Source organism: Lactuca virosa, chromosome 3 (genome assembly GCF_052849685.1).
Source record: "Lactuca virosa cultivar CGN04683 chromosome 3, Lactuca_virosa_CGN04683_v6, whole genome shotgun sequence".
Classification (NCBI taxonomy): Eukaryota; Viridiplantae; Streptophyta; class Magnoliopsida; order Asterales; family Asteraceae; genus Lactuca; species Lactuca virosa.
The window spans coordinates 51,073,005-51,093,159 of NC_136428.1; the positions used below are offsets into that span (position 1 = coordinate 51,073,005).

The following is a 20,155-nucleotide window of genomic DNA, read 5'->3' on the forward strand; positions in this document are numbered from 1 at the left end:
ACGTTTGAGAGCTTCTAGCTTCTAGCGTTTGACAAAACGCTCTGTTTTGAACATAAAGTCTTGTTCGGCACTACAAACTTCTAGCGTTTAGTTTAAACAAAACGCTCCAAATCCAAATGCTACTTCATGTAGTGTTTAACAAAACGTTACAAGCTACAAGCTACCCGTTACCCGCTACCAGCTAATTTTGCCGAACACGCCCTATAACAACATTTAACTATTAATGAAAACATAAAATATAGGCTAATTACAAAAGTACTTATACAAAAAAGATTTTTTTTAAGAGACTTCATAAACCCGATGAATTGAAAGGTTAGACTGAATAGTTTTTTAAAATATCAATTTATAAGGGTTTTTTTTTTTTTTTTTTTTAACTAAAGATAACAACTTAAAAAAAAACTCAAAAAATAATATAGTTTTCATAGCCTAAGTATCAATATATCAGGGAACCAAAGTTCTAAAAAAAAAGTTATAGCTTTTCTTCTTATTTAAGAGTCCATTGCCCACCATCTTCAAAACCTTCATGTATGTTTGTGTCGGCAAAAGTCTTTGTCTTCCATCTCAGATTTTCAACGAGTCTTTTCAATTTAATACTCATAATAATGGAACTCAATTATCAACTCTTCTGCTTGTCATTATCTTTAGACCCTTTGATAAGACAGTCAAATCTCATCTTTTAAACTAATTACACTTCAATCCTGATCCCTCATAGAAGACAAACCTTAAGACCCTCAATTTTAATTAGAAGAGTTGTTGCTCGTGTGTATATTTTTTTTTAAAGATCCTCGAAGTATAAAAACTTGACTTCTCTCGTAGTCATAATTTTTGATATCATGATACAAACATTGTCAAGATTCAAAATAGTATTTGCCAAAAGTTGCTTAACATTTAATGTCGAAAATAAAAATAAAACATAATTCATATAAATGTTACGGTTGAATCTGCCGAGTCCTTATGGGGTTGCCAACGTTAAGTTTGATTTAATTTTAATAAATAGAAAAAAAAAATATAGTTTTATGAGTTATGTAGTTATCCTATCCCGACCCCAAACATCTTACAATCCCTTTAACTTTGGATACAATGACATAAAACATATAAATAAACTTTTTTTATATTTATAAAACATATTTTTTTATTATTGATTTGATCTATTATTATATATGGTGATCAACAAACCCAAAGAATTAAATTATGACCTAGTTTTCGTTCATGGATCAATATATTCTCAAAACTTAGTTCATGGCTCCAAACCTGTTTTTTATAACTCAAATTCGAAATGATTTTATCATAGGTTTATATATTAAAACAAAATTAAATATGCATAAACCAAACTTGTAAAATAAAAAATAATAATAATGTAACATTTTGAAGTGCGAGTCTCAGTCTCTTTAAATAAATAAGTACGGGTTTCTTTATTGTACACCATGTGTTTTCTATTATTTTATTATTATTATTTTAATGTTTGGGCATGCAAATAAATGTATTCAGGTGAACATGTCGGCTATTGTTGGCTTAAATGTGGTAAAACAATATAAAACTTAGTTGTCCACAGGTGAAACTCTGATTGCAATTACACACTAGGACAAAAAGACACTTTTGACATTCAATGGTTATCATATTAATATATCAATAATGACAACCAACTTTCATCCAAAATTTAAATTTATCATTGAAGGTTAAACATTATTGAAAAAAGGCTTAAACTTTCAAAACTAGCTTGCTATCTTTGCATTTAATTAGAATCCAGTCCTTAGAAAGAAAGGATAATGTCATTGTTGGGCAATAAACTTTCTCGAATTGGTTTAAATGGCCCTTCAACTCATTTTATGATAAAGTGGTGTTCAAAGTAACTAAAATTGTTTAAATTTGTTAAGATGGTATCTTTCACAAAAAGTGAAATCTATACATCATCATGACAAGGAATTGCTATAATTAAGAGCAGCTGGTCACCATGATTTTACATGAATAATACCATAAAAGCCAGCAGCCATATAAGGCTTACAAATACGAAACAGGTATATACAAGAACAGATTTATGTATAAAGCTGAAAAAGAACCTTAAAACCACATCTCACATCATTCACGTGTATATCTTCTTATTTCTTAAGCAGTAGCTTCAGCTTTCTCTTCATACTCCTGTGGTGGCTGAAGGGTGCAGATCAGGTTCCGATCACCATACACATTGTCCACACGGCCTGTCACACATAATTAACCCAACCATAGTTAATCAATCTTTAACCACATCAATCAACAATTCAAGATTCAAAAAAAAAACTTTTTAATTATCCAGATAAAAATTTATCCATGAGAGAGAGACGAACATGTAGTAGGCCAGAACTTAGCAGCACGAAGCCATGGAGCAGGGTATGCTGCATATTCTCTGGAGTATGGTTTTGTCCACTTATCAGCCATGAGTAGTTGTGGTGGATGAGGTGCTCCCTACAAATTTTTAATTTCCCTCATTATCCCTAATATAACTCTTGAACAAATAATACAAAAACAGCCAAACTTAGTTATTGTTATAATTACCTTGATGACATTGTTGTTGATGTCCACTGTTCCTTTCTCAATTTCTGCTATTTCTTGTCTAATGGAGATCAAAGCATCACAAAACCTGTCCAACTCAGCCTACAACTCAAAAATTCCATATGTTATGTTATATAAAATGGGAGGATATAATTTTAAAAGAAACTTTACTCTTAAAAGAAAAGAAAAAAGCATACCTTGCTTTCACTTTCAGTGGGTTCAATCATGAGTGTTCCTGGAACTGGCCATGACATTGTTGGGCCATGAAACCCGTAATCAATCAGACGTTTTGCAACATCTTCTGGCTCTATTCCAGCACTTGTCTGAATATGAATATGAATATGAATATGACTCGAGTTAGTTGCTATTTCTTTTTGACTTAACAAAAAATATGACTAAATAAATAATATTATAACTTACCTTCAAGGGTCTCAAATCAACGATGAATTCATGGGCAACTGTTCCATTCACACCACGGAAAAGAATGGGATAGTGACTCTGCAATGTAATTATTCCCAAAGGAAAAATAAAATAAAATTGAGACCTCCTCGATAATTATATTATATATTTATGCTTAATGAATAAGGAAAAGAAAGAAATTAAGACCTCAAGACGTTTTGCCATATAGTTTGCATTCAAGATAGCGATCTTGGATGCATCTGTAAGTCCTTGAGATCCCATCATGGCAATGTATGTATATGATATAGGCAAGATAAGTGCTGAACCCCAAGGTGCTGCTGAAATCGTGCCAAGTGGCTTACTGTGCTCAGGGGCTGGTATGCCTCCAGTTGCAACCTTTAAATCAAGATTTACAAATTAAATTATTAACTCAACAACATACTATTACTCTCTAATTACACATAAACATCAAACTAAAAAAATTATTGCTTAGTCTTACCACAGGGTGTGAAGGCAAGTAGGGTGCCAAGTGTTTCTTCACACCAATGGGGCCCATTCCGGGCCCACCACCACCATGTGGAATGCAAAATGTCTTGTGAAGGTTTAGATGACAAACATCGGCCCCAATCCACCCTGGACTTGTTAAACCAACCTGTAAAAAATCAAAGCCAAAGATTTTTTTTTTTTTTATATATTTTCATTTGTTTGTATGATGTTTTAATTAAATTAAAACGACACAAGAAGTGTAATGTTTATGTACCTGTGCATTCATATTAGCTCCATCCATGTAGACTTGACCTCCATTGTCATGAATAATCTTGCAAATCTCATCAATACCCTCCTCATAAACTCCATGAGTAGAAGGATAGGTAACCTAAAAAAAGAGAATTTACTTTAGTTATTAATCTTTTTCTTTTTATTATCTATTTTTATGTTTTGATAAAAAAGAAAAAAAATTGGTTACCATAAGAGCAGATAGATACTCCTTGTTTGCCTCAGCAGCCTTGCGTACCTCTTCAATATTGATATTACCTTTGGAGTCAGTTCCCACAGTAATGATTTTCATTCCACACATAGCAGCACTTGCAGGATTTGTTCCATGTGCAGACACAGGGATGATACACACATTGCGATGATGATCTCCTCTCGCCTATAGTTGACCAAAGTCAATGACTTTGACTTTTTATATGATTATATAAAAGGGTATAATAAGGCATACCATATGATAAGCCCGGATAACCATCAGCCCAGCATATTCTCCAGCAGCTCCAGCATTTGGTTGCAAAGAGAAAGAGTCAAATCCGGTTATGGTACACAACATGTCACCCAAATTCTTGAACATTTCCTGCAAGATATTTTATGTTAGGTTAAAAAAAAAAGTCAAGAGAAATATAATTTGGAATTTTAAGTCAAAATTAGAAAGGTATGATTACCTGATACCCCTGTGCCTGTTGGGTAGGAGCAAAAGGATGCATATCTGCAAAGGCTGGCCATGTCACAGGCATCATCTCTGTAGTTGCATTAAGCTTCATGGTGCAAGATCCCAGGGGAATCATACTGTGGCATAATGACAGATCCTTTGACTGCAGCTTACTAATGTATCTTAGTAGCTCATGCTCCGTATGGTAACTAAAATCAAAAAAGAAATAAAAATATTAATAAAAAGTGACTTTAAACTATGTAATCTAAGCTTTGAAAAAGATTCATACATGTTGAAAATCGAATGAGTCAAATATGGAGTCTCCCTGACAAGTCCGGAAGGGATAACATCCTCAACCTCTGGTGCAAGTGACGTGGCACTGAATGTCACCTAGAATCAAGAATCAAGAATCAAGAATCAAGTTTCTTGATTTATATAAAGATTTGTTATATCAAAAGAAAGGACAAACTCACGGGTTTTCCCAAGGCGAAAACTTTGAACAGATTATCAACATCTTCAATCGTTGTTGTCTCATCAAAAGAGACAGTGATCTGAGAGAAGCAGGAGCATATTTGATAATAAGCTTAAGAACATAGACATAGTACTTTTGGCAACATAAAAAACATACTTACAGTGTTTTTGTCCACAATACGAAGATTCATCTGATGTTTATCAGCTTCTTCAGCTATTACACTCGAATCAGCACATGTTATCTTCACAGTGTCAAAAAAGGGAAGTTCTTGAACTTGAACTGTTCCAAGCTTCTTCAACCCAGCAGCAAAAGTTGCAGCAAGACCATGAACTCTTTGTGCAATGGTCTTTAACCCTTCTGGTCCATGGTAGATACCAAACATAGCAGCCATATTTGCAAGCAATGCCTATATATAATATATTTTAACAATGAATCTCATAATTACATTTTCTACAACTCTAAAAACAAGAATACTTGAAGGATTTAATTTATACCTGAGCTGTGCAAATGTTGCTGGTTGCTTTGTCTCTTCTAATATGCTGTTCTCTTGTCTGCATGGCCATACGTAAAGCCGGCTTTCCGGAAGAATCCACACTGACACCGATAATTCTTCCGGGCATCATTCTTTTATATTCCTGGGAAGTTGCTAAAAAGGCTGCGTGTGGACCTCCATAACCCATTGGGACACCAAATCTTTGAGCAGAACCCACAACAATGTCGGCTCCAAACTCACCAGGAGGTTTTAACACAGTCAAAGCTAACAAATCAGTAGCCATGACAACTTTCACACCGTTTGCATGTGCGTTCTTGATGAACTCACCATAGTCCAACAACTCACCTTCGGTCCCTGGATACTGAACAAGAACTCCACACACATCACCAGATGAGTAATCGAAATCCTTGAGATCAGAAGTGACGACTTTTAGATCAAACCCATCTGCTCTAGTTTTACAGATATCGATTGTTTGTGGGTGGCAGTTACTTGCGATAATAAAGGTTTTCTTTTTACCCTTTTGGATGTTGTTACACATCGCCATAGCTTCAGCAGCTGCAGTTCCTTCATCGAGTAGGGAAGCGTTTGACATGGGTAAACCAGTGAGATCGGTGATCATGGTCTGGAAATTGAGCAGGGATTCTAAACGTCCCTGTGCAATTTCCGCCTGATATGGAGTGTACTGTGTATACCAACCAGGGTTTTCCATGATGTTTCTTAGAATGACTGGAGGAACAGATGTGTTGTAGTATCCCATACCGATGAAGGACTTGTAGATCTTATTCTTGGAAGCTAAATCTTGCATGTGTGCGATCATTTGGGATTCGGTTAAGCCTTCATCGAACTTAGGGAACTTCATTGATTCAAGACGGATTGATTTGGGTACAGTGGCGTCAATGAGGGAATCGAGATTTGGAAAACCGACAAATTCGGCCATTTTGGTTTGTTCATCTGGGGTGGCGGAGTTATGGCGGCGTGGGAAGGTGTCACTTGGTTTTAATGCATCTACTGATATAGATCGAACTTGCGATTGCGTATGCGAACCGAACCCATTAATGGTTCGTTCTGATCTAACGTTTCTGCCACTACCACTACATACGTATGGAGTCAAAGAGGAGACATACCTTGAAGGAGAATAGAGCGCAGGGGATGATGGGTTTTGTTTGGTTTGTGAAACCAGGCGCCCGAGGATGGCTTTGTTTGCTAGCCTGCGTGCACGCTCCATTGTGTGTGATGGATACTATCGAACTTGAATGATTCAAGCTGTAATCAAGAATATTCAAGTCGATGAAAGAAAAAAAAGAAAGAAAGAAAGAGCTTCAATGCTCTGTTCTTCTTGGTTTCTTTTCTTGTTGATTCATGGTGGGGGGAGTCGGGGTGGTGGTGATAAAGGGGTTCACTGGAATACACTGGCCTCACATGCTCGCCTAGTCACATGTCATCAAGAAAGGGTAAAAAGTTATGTTTTTGGTCCCAAAACTATACACCCATTTTCATTTTTCGTTCATTGATTCCATTTTGCAACCCATTTTTGTTTATGAAAACCATAAACTGGATTCGCTAATCTCAATTTTGATTAAAGGTTTAACTTTTATTACCAGGAAATGAACTAATATCAGTTGGTTGAGCAATAATACGTAAAAGATCATTATTATGTTAGAATAGGATTATGAACAAGAACAAGATTAAACATACGTTCAAATTGAAGGGCGAGATACGACTGTGTGTGTATAGTTCAGTGACGAAAAGGTAAATACAAAAGATCCCAGATCTGAGGTGGTGGGTGAGTGCTTAGATTACGACAGATTGGAGTGAGGAAAATGATGGCATTGGAACACGTGGAGATGATGTTGTTTCGTGTCTGTAGTTTAAATTGCGCGCAATCAAAGCCAATCGTTTGTTATCTGCGACTAAAATTGAAACCAGAGGCATATGTTGATCTTCATTCACTTGGGCAAATTGTCAAACATGTGGCAGGCAGTGGATAGACTGGATTGGGTTTCAGTGGAGCAAATTGCATCTCAATCCTTGGGAAACTATTTCGGTAAATTGCGAAATTATGTTGGGGTGGCAAATCCTGTTTCACATTCGCCTTATCTTTCTTTCAACCTCCCGTCGGAAACATGTTAAGTTATCCTTCTAATTTCTGGGAATTAATAGCAAGGGAGACTGATGGGTGCTGCATCAAATCCATATCCTTCCTGTTAAGATCCGATGACAATTGCATTGGATAAAAAAAAAAAAAAAAATCAAACTGTATTACTTGGCTATACATTTAACAATACTCTTTCTTGCTTAAGCTTCACCTTTACCTTTACCTTTAGACCTTTCATCTACAATGCCGCATGAACAATATGCTAAGTGTGTAAACATAGTGAGATACAAGATTTAACTAGACAAAAACGATCCTCAACTAATAAACCTTTACAAAATCATGCTATAAATGCTTAACAAATCTAACTGTTTGCCAAAAATACATATCTTTACCTTGAGAGTTGACAGTTGACACCCCTCGAATCCAAGAATTAGTTCAAGGATAACTCAAAAAAAAAAATACAATTCAAGTATATGTGATAATGTGAAAGCTTACAATTATTTTTAAAGTAAACTGTAAAAATAGTCCATATCGTTTATTATTATCTTGGTTTTTGTTTTAAAGATGATCTTTTGATATAAATTGTCCTTATTGAACGGTTTTTGTATGATTTTGGTTTCTCCTTTTAGCACCTAAAAGTTAAGTTTATTAAGGGAGTGTTTGAAATTACTTTTATTTAAGGTGCTTATCTAATTATCTTGATTATCACAGTTTGTTATTGTTAATAAACATTTTTTGATGCTTGATAAAATAAAATAAAAATGTTTATTGGATTAACTATACATTTTTTATGAGTTGTTTCATTCTGGCTACAAACCATGAATGATCAGTTTTAGGCTCTAATCGTTATTGGTATAAGGGTCTTTGGTCTTCGCCCCATTGCAATTAGTGTTGTATGGTCTTCAGATAATTTTTCATTATGTGTTTATATCTAAGGTAATATATTTTCATAAATTCAAGGGTAAACATGTGCCATTTATAGACTTCTTGTTTTAGTATGATTATTAACGAGTGTGGTTTGGTTTTAAATTTAGTCATTTAATCATTTGTCTTTTAGAAATAAGGGTATAAAACAATATATTAGTAATCAAACATGTATATCTCACGAATCATATAAAACAATATATTAGTAATCAAACATGGATATCTCACGAATCATATATCATAGGCGAACCTTTGAAGGAGTCTGTGCTACCCCTTAAATTTGTCAAGTAGTGTACAAATTTTCAACTTTTTTTATTTTATGTTGCGAAGCTACTCCTCGAAAAAATTTGAGTTGCCCAAAAAAAAAGGTTATTCCTAATTATAAATCCAAATATAAAATAGCCCAAAATATTTAAAATAATCCAATAGTTTAAATAGTCCAAAGTCCAAACTCTTTGAGACCACAAAAGAAAAGTTGATTTAAAGAAACAAAATACACTTTATTTTTCTATTCACAAATGTAAACTACTTTTAATTAAATATTTTATTGTTTATGTGCGTTGGTGTTTGTTACATCGACCAAGAGGCTTAATCAACAAAATAGTACATATACATCTTACATTAATGTATTAATGTATTAATGTATTTATTGTTTATCATGTGGTGTGTGCTCTGCAATCAGGTGGAACCGAGTAAAGTGGGTCTAGAACCGAAAAAACCCGGGAAATCCAGAATTTTTTGGTAAGTCATATACAAACCAAAAATGACAATTATAGTTTAAAATCATATACAAACTCTAAACTACACGTTGCAAAAAACCTCAAGATAATTCGACTTCAAACCAGTTAAATATGCATTTTTAAAATTTCACAAAAGATAAAAATAAAGTTGAAAAACAAAAAATTCATAACTTTGATATCCCGACTTTGGGAACAGTAAGTCAATGAATATGAAACGAAAAATGACAAAATTATAGTCTAAAATCATGTACAAACTCTAGACTACACTTTGGAAAAAACCGCATGCTATTCCGACTTCAAATGAATTAGATATGCACGTTTTAAAACATTCACATAATACAAAAAAAAAAAAATCTGAAAAACATAAAATGTCAAACATATAGGTGGCATGGGCTCCCCCCATGGTATTTATCTATCGTGTCATGGGCTCCCCCATGGTCTTTACCTGGAATGCCATGGGCTTTCCCCTCATGGTCTGACATCCAATTGCCACGGGCTCCCCCGGGGTCTTCCATGAGAGTATCACAGAGACAACTAACATACCACATAACACATAATGGGCCGACATTGGTGCCTTCGACCCATGGATATAGTAAGAAGACTCACCTCGCACTGTTAAAACATACAAAAAACCATTGGCTGCTGGCTGACAAATCCTTAACTACCAATAACAAAACAATACCCAATTAACAATTGAGTTCTAATCCATAATCATAACTTCAAACCTGGGGTAAAAAGACCATTTTACCCCTAACCTAGCCTTGACCAAAACTATGGCCCAAACTACAATCTGAAAGGCCCAAAGGCCAACCAATCAATCAATGGCCCAATTTTCCAAATTGGGCCCAAGTCTCTACATGGGCCTTACCTTAAGGTCAAACAACCTTTCTAGTCCAAAACACTTGGCATTCTGATGGCCCATTAGCCCATAATCATCCAAAGCCCAATTATTGCCCACTTATGGCCCAATTTTCCAAATTGGGCCCAACCCTCTCCAATGGGCCTTATCCTAAATCCCAATAATTTCCTTGGTCCAAAAACATGTTTTCCAGATGGTCCACAAAGGTCTCCAGCAACTAAGTCCAAGAAATGACCCAACCCGAGGCCCATAATTGCGAAGTCCAATCTGACCGAGTACGCAGGGCGTACTCAGCAGTACATTGCGCGTACTCGCTTAATGGCTTGTACGCTGCGCGTACTGGATTGTACGCCCAACGTACTCCCCTCTTAATTCCACTTTTGCCATTAAGCACTTAATGCTTAGCCCATAAGTCCAAACCACAAATCTGAGTCCCAAATAACGTCTATACCCATAAAGTCACTGACTTGGTGACTTTGCATGACCCAAATGAACCCAAACTCAAAATATAACAGTCTACTATCATGGAAATGGTTCTAACTCATGCATGGATGGATTTAGACCCCAAAGATGGCAACTTTATGACTCAAGGACCAAAGTAACACTAAGAGTGGCAACTCTAAGCTCCAGAAACAATATGAACTCATAAGATCTCATCAATGGAAACTCATCACCAAACTGAAATACGATCATGCAGAAGATCAAAACATACTCAAGAATCTTCTTCCCCAAGTTCTTAGATTCTCCAAGACTCTCCCTGATTCAAGTATGGTTCCTGTGCTTTTAGTAGTCCAGGCCCAATCCTACCTTCCTAACCTATACATACTTTCCTCAGGAATCATCCTGAATCCTCTAAGTCACCAACTCCACCGATGCACCAAAGCTCACTAAACAACGCAACAAAGCCTACTGAAGAATTCCCTAGGCTCTCCTAGATTCCCGACCTCACCCTGCCATCAGTTGCTGAGGAACTCCCCATAATGCCAGTCATCCACCTCATGAATACCATCATATTCACTTAGTAGTTGACTCCCATCCTCCAATAGTTCAACAAATCACAAAGCAAGCAACATTTGTGCAGTAACACTCCAATCCATAGAACTATCATATAACGTTCAACCCACACACCACCACTTATGCTAGAAATTCCACCCTTACTGTCGGTTGCCTTATGCATGCAAATTATACACAGAATAGGATCAAATAGAGTGTCGAATAACAGGCTCTACCCTAGATCCATAACCAGACAAGGAACAGGAAATAAGGCCAAATCAGTTATTCTAGGGCTATAAGATCCTAACCGTGTACAATTTCTAAAGCATGCACTTAGCAATTACTGATTCCCACAGATATTCTTATCCCAACATATCATCCAATTTACCCAACACAACAAGGTATTACATATCAGGTCAAACTACCACTAACTATTCAACACTAGCATGCAAGTCTACCAGCTCGTACAATATACATACAAAGACATCTCTCCTAACATTTTATCATGCAAGAACTGAGCAGATCCTTAGTCCTAACTAGCATGCGATTCACAGATTCATAAATCAAATCATAACAAATAACATGTATGGGTATTTTGGGAAAACTTACTTGAGCTCAGCTGATTACATGCACCACACCCTTCTCTTTTCTTAGAAAACTCTTTTCTTGAAAATATTTTTCGTTTGAATACTTTACCAATCCTCAGTTTGAGTTTAGACACACCCGAGAGTATGTCTGAATCCCTCAAACCAAGGCTCTGATACCAACTTGTAACGACCCGAAAATCACGACATAAAAATTTTTGTTTTTAAATTAATAAATCGTTAATACAAATTGTTTCTATAAAACCAGAGTAACCAATATTTAGCAAAACATATTTAAACCAGAGTAATTCACAGAATGCGGAACCATGTGGTGTGTGCTCTGCAATCATCCCGAGCTCTTCCATTTGAAAATTGGAGTACCTAAAACATAAACTGAAAACCATAAGCATAAAGCTTAGTAAGTTCCCCGAAATACCATACCGCATACAATCACAGATTATCACGTACATACATATAGGTGTCATGGGCTCCCCCCCATGGTCTTTATCTATCGTGCCATGGGCTCCTCCATGGTCTTTACCTGGAATGCCATGGGCTTTCCCCTCATGGTCTGGCATCCAATTGCCACGGGCTCCCCCCGGGGTCTTCCATGTAAGTATCACAGAGACAACTAGCATACCACATAACACATAACGGGCCGACGTTGGTGCCTTCGACCCATGGATATAGTGAGAAGACTCACCTCGCACTACTGAAAGATACAAAAAACCCTTGGCTGCTGGCTGACAGATCCTCAACTACCAATAACAAAACAATACCCAATTAACAATTGGGTTCTAATCCATAATCATAACTTCAAACATGGGGTAAAAAGACCATTTTACCCCAAACCTAGCCTTGACCAAAACTATGGCCCAAACTGCAATCTGAAAGGCCCAAAGGCCAACTAATCAATCAATGGCCCAATTTTCCAAATTGGGCCCAAGCCTCTACATGGGCCTTACCTTAAGGTCCAACCATCTTTCTACTCCAAAACACTTGGCATTCCGATGACCCATTAGCCCATAATCATCCAAAGCCCAATTATGGCCCGTGTATGGCCCAATTTCCCAAATTGTTCCCAACCCTCTGTAATGGGCCTTATCCTAAAGCCAATAATTTCCTTGGTCTAAAAACCTGTTTTCTAGATGGTCCACAATGGTCCACAACAACTACGTCCAAGAAATAGCCCAACCAGAGGCCCACAATTGCAACGTCCAATCTGACTGAGTACGCAGGGCGTACTAAGCAGTACGCTGCGCGTACTCGCTTAATGGCTTGTACGCTGCGCGTACCGGCTTGTACGCCCAACATACTCCGCTCTTAATCCCACTTTTGCCATTAAGCACTTAATACTTAGCCCAAAAGTCCAAACCACAAATCTGAGTCCCAAATAACGTCTAGACCCACAAAGTCACTGACTTGGTGACTTTGCATGACCCAAATGAACCCAAACTCAAAATATAACACTCTACTATCATGTAAATGGTTCTAACTCATGCATGGATGGATTTAGACCCTAAAGATGGTAACTTTATGACTCAAGGATCAAAGTAACACTAAGAGTGGCAACTTTAAGCTCCAGAAACAATATGAACTCATAATATCTCATCAATGGAACCAAAAAGGTTCATCAACCCAAACCAAAAGAGATCTAAGATAAGAAACATCAAGTTCAAGACTTTATACCTTAAATGAATGCCAAATGTTGATGGGATTCTGGATCTATAAGCCTTCACTCCTCTAGTGAAGCTTCAATGATGACCACCTTCCTTCAAAACACCAAAATCCACCTTACAATGACCTTATAGGCTCAAAACACATAATCATGGAATTAGGGTTCGAGTGTAGGGTAAGGAGGACAAGGAGGTTGATAAAATGAGGGTTTCAACTCCATAAGAATGATTAAATAGTGGTGTAACAATGAAATTTTAAAACAATTTTTCATTTTTCAAACACAATACAACTCATATGATATTCTCAAAATCTGATGTGTGTCAAATGTCATCCCAATAAAACATATCCCAGAATCTCAAAAACATAATCCTCTGCCAGTGTGTACAAATCATGCCGGCGCCTTCCCGCGATCCTTGCTAGTACCTGAAACACATATCATATAACACGGTAAGCATAAATGCTTAGTGAGTTCCCCAAAAATACCACATACAACACATAGGCCACTCGAGGCTATAACTCGATAAGACCCTCTGGTCAATGTGTCTCAGCGGGACCCTCCAGTCCCGTAGCTCGCTGGACCCTCCGGTCCGGTCTAGCTCGTTGGACCCTCTAGTCCGGTCTAAATCGTTGGGCCCTCCGGTCCGGTCTAAATATCACATAGTATACATAAATCACAATACACATAATCTCAAGTAAACACATAACACATAAGACCCTCCGGTCTGCACATGGTTACCACTCTAGGTAATGTATAGTGAGAAGACTCACCTCGGGTAATCTCGGAAAGTCTCGAACTCGAAATACTGATCTAGCTTCCGCCTAATCACATAAAGTAATTTACCTCTAATTAACAACGATTCTCAAAGGCTAGACTAATCCCTTCCTATAATCTCAAAGAAGGGGAAAAGACCATTTTACCCCTCCAATGGTCCAAATGTCCACTTGTTGACCATACCCTAAAAGTCAACGAAAGTCAACTCCAGTCAACGGTCCAACTTTGACCAGACTCGTCGAGTGCACTCGGGCGACTCGGCGAGTCCATTTGTGTCCTCTGAATCCTTCTAAGGCCTCACTCGACTCGTCGAGTTTACCTTTCACTCGACGGGTTACCACTGATCACGAATCGCGGGGCAACCTGATCCGACTCGTCGAGTCCTCTTATGGACTCGGCGAGTTTCCTCCATGACAATGCTCAAACGACCTTCTGAGGTCAGATCTGTTTCTCTAACTTATAGATCAGACCTTCTAACACCCAAAAGTCACGTAAAGGTCTGAACTTGGTGTCCATGCATGGTGTATCTTGCATTATATACCATAGAAACCCCATTAATGCTTTCTAGCTTCAAAATCCTATGATTACTCGACTAAAGCTTCATACTTTCTGGCTCTCTGGACCTAGAAAGGTCCAGATCTATAACACAACTAGGAAGAGGAATTTGATGCATTCAAGACCCCAAAAATGAAGTGATTCAAGCCCTAACCCCAAAAATGAAATCTGCACAATAGGGAAGAAGAGGGGTTCAATTTGGTACCTCAGAATGAAGCTCCTTTCTTGACTAACTCAGAACAACAACCTCCTCTGGTCCTTCTTGCTGGAACTCTTCTCCTCCTTTGCAAAATCACACCAAAAAGCTCAAGATAGCTCTTCCTCTCACTCTACACACTCAAACTCGCTAGGGTTCTCTCTTCTGGAAAGGTAGTCGCAATTGAAGGCCATAAGTGCCTTTAAATAGGGATCAGGCCCAAAGATTTAGGGTTTCTGCCAACAGCGCGGACTCGTCGAGTCGACTCTCCGACTCGTCGAGTCCATTCATTAATCCGAGTCATCAGTCGCGATCCTACTCGACGAGTTTAGGCGTCAACTCGTCGAGTCCCTCTTCTCATTTCAAAAACAAATAATTAAATTATGATACCTGGAAATCCGGATGTTACAATTCTCCCCCACTAGAATCAGACTTCGCCCTCGAAGTCTCACTCTGCAAACAACTCTGGATGCTGCTCCCGCATCTCCGTCTTCGACTCCCAAGTCAGCTCGGACCCTCTCCGATGTTGCCACTGGACCTGAACCAGGGGCACCTCTTTATTCCTCAGAACCTTGATCTTCCGATCCAAGATCACGATCGGCCTTTCAATGTAATTCAGGCTCGCATCCACCTGAATATCCTCTAGCAACATTACCGCCGTCTCATCGGCTATACACTTCCTCAACTGGGATACATGGAAGGTATCATGGATCTGACCCAACTCCTCGGGTAGCTCTACACAGTATGCTACCTTGCCCACCCTGGCGATTACCCTGAAAGGACCAATATATCGGGGCCCCGGTTTGCCCCTCTTCCTGAATCGGATCACTTCTTTCCAAGGAGATACCTTCAGGAGTACTAAGTCTCCAACCTGGAACTCGAGCCCGGATCGCCGCCTATCCGCATAACTCTTCTGGCGGCTCTGGGCTGTCAGTAACCTCTGTCTGACCTGCTGTATCTGCTCAGTCGTCTTAAGCACTATCTCAGTGCTACCCATCACTCGCTGCCCTACCTCTCCCCAACAGATGGGAGTCTGACACCTCCTCCCATATAAAAGCTCAAAGGGAGGCATACCAATACTCGAATGGTGGCTGTTGTTGTAAGAAAACTCAGCCAAAGGTAGGTATGTGTCCCAACTTCCCCCGAAGTCCATAACACATGCTCGAAGCATGTCCTCGAGCGTCTGTATCGTTCGCTCACTCTAGCCATCCGTCTGTGGGTGGTAAGCAGTACTGAAGTGCAATCTCGTACCCAACTCCTCATGGAACTTCTTCCAGAACCTGGAAGTGAAACGTACATCTCGGTCTGACACAATCGAGATCGGCACTCCATGTCGCGACACCACCTCTCTCACATATGTCTCTGTCAGTCTCTCCGCAAAAGAGCTCTCACTGATAGCAAGGAAGTGAGCGCTCTTCGTCAGCCGATCCACAATCACCCAAATTGCATCAATACCTCTCGCGGTCCTCGGCAATTTGGAGATAAAATCCATAGAAATCTGTTCCCACTTCCACTGGGGAACCTCTAATGGTTGCAATTTGCCATGCGGACGCTGGTGCTCGGCCTTAACCTGGCGACAGGTCAAGCACCTCTCTACTACCCATGCAACATCCCTCTTCATACAGGGCCACCAGTAGTCTATCTTCAGGTCCAAATACATCTTAGTGGCCCCGGGATGGATCGAAAATCTCGATCTATGCGCCTCCTCCATCAGAGTGCTTCGTGCCCCGCCCGTATACGACACCCAAATCCGACCATGAAAGGTCATAAGCCCTCGGCTATCCGTCACAAACTCGGATACCTGTCCAATCACCCGCTCCCTATTGCATTCAAGACCCCAAAAATGAAGTGATTCAAGCCCTAACCCCAAAAATGAAATCTGCACAATAGGGAAGAAGAGGGGTTCGATTTGGTACCTCAGAATGAAGCTCCTTGCTTGACTAACTCAGAACAACAACCTCCTCTGGTCCTTCTTGCTAGAACTCTTCTCCTCCTTTGCAAAATCACACCAAAAAGCTCAAGATAGCTCTTCCTCTCACTCTACACACTCAAACTCGCTAGGGTTCTCTCTTCTAGAAAGGTAGTCGCAATTGAAGGCCATAAGTGCCTTTAAATAGGGCTCAGGCCCAAAGATTTAGGGTTTCTGCCAACAGCGCGGACTCGTCGAGTCGACTCTCCGACTCGTCGAGTCCATTCATTAATCCGAGTCATCAGTCGCGATCCTACTCGACGAGTTTAGGCGTCAACTCGTCGAGTCCCTCTTCTCATTTCAAAAACAAATAATTAAATTATGATACCTGGAAATCCGGATGTTACAATTCTCCCCCACTAGAATCAGACTTCGCCCTCGAAGTCTCACTCTGCAAACAACTCTGGATGCTGCTCCCGCATCTCCGTCTCCGACTCCCAAGTCAGCTCGGACCCTCTCCGATGTTGCCACTGGACCTGAACCAGGGGCACCTCTTTATTCCTCAGAACCTTGATCTTCCGATCCAAGATCACGATCGGCCTCTCAATGTAATTCAGGCTCCCATCCACCTGAATATCCTCTAGCGACACTACCGCCGTCTCATCGGCTATACACTTCCTCAACTGGGATACATGGAAGGTATCATGGATCTGACCCAACTCCTCGGGTAGCTCTACACAGTATGCTACCTTGCCCACCCTGGCTATTACCCTGCAAGGACCAATATATCGGGGCCCCAGTTTGCCCCTCTTCCTGAATCGGATCACTTCTTTCCAAGGAGATACCTTCAGGAGTACTAAGTCTCCAACCTGGAACTCGAGCCCGGATCGCCGCCTATCCGCATAACTCTTCTGGCGGCTCTGGGCTGTCAGTAACCTCTGTCTGACCTGCTGTATCTGCTCAGTCGTCTTAAGCACTATCTCAGTGCTACCCATCACTCGCTGCCCTACCTCTCCCCAACATATGGGAGTCTGACACCTCCTCCCATATAAAAGCTCAAAGGGAGGCATACCAATACTCGAATGGTGGCTGTTGTTTCAAAACAATTTTTCATTTTTCAAACACAATACAACTCATATGATATTCTCAAAATCTCATGTGTTTCAAATGTCATCCCAATAAAACATATCCCAGAATCTCAAAAACATAATCCTCTGCCAGTGTGTACAAATCATGCCGGCGCCTTCCCGCGATCATCGCTAGTACCTGAAACACATATCACATAACACGGTAAGCATAAATGCTTAGTGAGTTCCCTAAAAATACCACATACAACACATAAGCCACTCGAGGCTATAACTCGATAAGACCCTCTGGTCAATGTGTCTCAGCGGGACCCTCCAGTCCCGTAGCTCGTTGGACCCTCCGGTCCGGTCTAGCTCGTTGGACCCTCTAGTCCGGTCTAAATCGTTGGGCCCTCCGGTCCGGTCTAAATATCACATAGCATACATAAATCACAATACACATAATCTCAAGTAAACACATAACACATAAGACCCTCCGGTCTGCACATGGTTACCACTCTAGGTAATGTATAGTGAGAAGACTCACCTCAGGTAATCTCGGAAAGTCTCGAACTCGAAATACTGATCTAGCCTCCGCCTAATCACATAAAGTAATTTACCTCTAATTAACAACGATTCTCAAAGGCTAGACTAATCCTTTCCTATAATCTCACAGAGGTGGGGAAAAGACCATTTTACCCCTCCAATGGTCCAAATGTCCACTTGTTGACCAAACCCTAAAAGTCAACGAAAGTCAACTCCAGTCAACGGTCCAACTTTGACCAGACTCGTCGAGTGCACTCGGGTGACTCAGCGAGTCCATGTGTGTCCTCTGAATCCTTCTAAGGCCTCACTCGACTCGTCGAGTTTACCTTTCACTCGACGGGTTACCACTGATCACGAATCGCGGGGCAAACCGATCCGACTCGTCGAGTCCTCTTATGGACTCTGCGAGTTTCCTCCATGACAATGCTCAAACGACCTTCTGAGGCTCTAACTTATAGATCTGACCTTCTAACACCCAAAAGTCACGTAAAGGTCTGAACTTGGTGTCCATGCATGGTGTATCTTGCATTATATACCATAGAAACCCCATTAATGCTTTCTAGCTTCAAAATCCTATGATTACTCGACTAAAGCTTCATACTTTCTGGCTCTCTGGACCTAGAAAGGTCCAGATCTATAACACAACTAGGAAGAGGGATTTGATGCATTCAAGACCCCAAAATTGAAGTGATTCAAGCCCTAACCCCAAAAATGAAATCTGCACAATATGGAAGAAGAGGGGTTCGATTTGGTACCTTAGAATGAAGCTCCTTTCTTGACTAACTCAGAACAACAACCTCCTCTGGTCCTTCTTGCTGGAACTCTTCTCCTCCTTTGCAAAATCACACCAAAAAGCTCAAGATAGCTCCTCCTCTCACTCTACACACTCAAACTCGCTAGGGTTCTCTCTTCTGGAAAGGTAGCCGCAATTGAAGGCCAGAAGTGCCTTTAAATAGGGCTCATGCCCAAAGATTTAGGGTTTCTGCCAACAACACGGACTCGTCGAGTCGACTCTCCGACTCGTCGAGTCCATTCATTAATCCGAGTCATCAGTCGCGATCCTACTCTACGAGTTTAGGCGTCAACTCGTCGAGTCCCTCTTCTCATTTCAAAAACAAATAATTAAATTATGATACCTGGAAATCCGGATGTTACAAGTGGCCAACCCTGGAAATTAGGGTTTTCAAGTTCAGACCATGCGCCCCGCGTACACTTTTGTACGCCCAACGTACGCCTTCGGAGTCCCGATCAAGGCCTTAGCATGAGTACGCTAAGCATACCACTTAGAAGGCCCCGCATACTCGCTTCACTGCTTGTACACTAAGCATATCTTGTTGTACGCCCCGCGTACTTCTCAACCCCTTAACCCTAAATACTCCGAAGATCATAACTCCTTTGTTATAAACCCAATCCCGACCATCCTTATATCCATATAAAGGTATCGAGAATCTCAATATTGATACCAATTCATACTCACCATAAGATATCCCGAACGAACATCCGCTTTCCATAAAAACTCGAGCTGACAAATTACCAAAATGCCCCTTTGATTCTAAAACACAAACCGAATACCCGAACTATCCGAACTACCTTAACCAGTCCAACTGAGTCCAGAATCCAACTCTTCGAGGGACCGAAGCCTGCTAATACCCAGTCCTTTTATCACCAACTCAAAATGGGAACAATGTGAAACAGTATGTTACATATTTCGGTTCCGGTTCCGGTTATGGTCCGGTTTTTCGGTTCTAAATCTCATCCCTAATCAACATTCATATGGACTGCTGATTGCTCATTCGCAGTCTATATGGCGGCTGATTGTGCACATCTGCAGTCCATATAACTGCTGACTGTGTTCATCAACAGTCCGTACACAATCAGTAATCCGTACAACTGTTGATTGTGCTTACATGCAAATTTCGAAAATAAATAAA

General features: G+C 40.0%; 1 protein-coding gene across 1 annotated transcript; it reads right to left on the reverse strand.

Moving 5' to 3' along the window:
• Positions 1 to 1,840: 1,840 nt before the first annotated feature.
• Positions 1,841 to 6,711, reverse strand: LOC145165665 (glycine dehydrogenase (decarboxylating) A, mitochondrial). Its single transcript, XM_079084453.1, has 15 exons — positions 5,312 to 6,711; positions 4,978 to 5,223; positions 4,819 to 4,896; positions 4,635 to 4,735; positions 4,359 to 4,554; positions 4,145 to 4,270; positions 3,890 to 4,075; positions 3,686 to 3,799; positions 3,425 to 3,577; positions 3,133 to 3,321; positions 2,947 to 3,024; positions 2,724 to 2,849; positions 2,530 to 2,628; positions 2,322 to 2,439; positions 1,841 to 2,195 (listed from the first exon to the last, which is right to left on the reverse strand). The coding sequence occupies exons 1-15, from the start codon at positions 6,533 to 6,535 to the stop codon at positions 2,104 to 2,106; spliced, it is 3,126 nt and encodes a 1,041-aa protein (XP_078940579.1). The 5' UTR covers positions 6,536 to 6,711; the 3' UTR covers positions 1,841 to 2,103.
• Between the last annotated feature and the right edge of the window lie 13,444 nt (positions 6,712 to 20,155).

Bases quoted from the DNA above. Each gene is read 5' to 3' on its own strand.
- LOC145165665 (XM_079084453.1), bottom strand. From the start codon at position 6,535: ATGGAGCGTGCACGCAGGCTAGCAAACAAAGCCATCCTCGGGCGCCTG. The intron at 5,224-5,311 runs GTATAAATTAAA...TATTATATATAG, and splicing joins GCAACATTTGCACAGCTCAG to GCATTGCTTGCAAATATGGC. The intron at 2,440-2,529 runs GTAATTATAACA...AAAAATTTGTAG, and splicing joins TCAACAACAATGTCATCAAG to GGAGCACCTCATCCACCACA.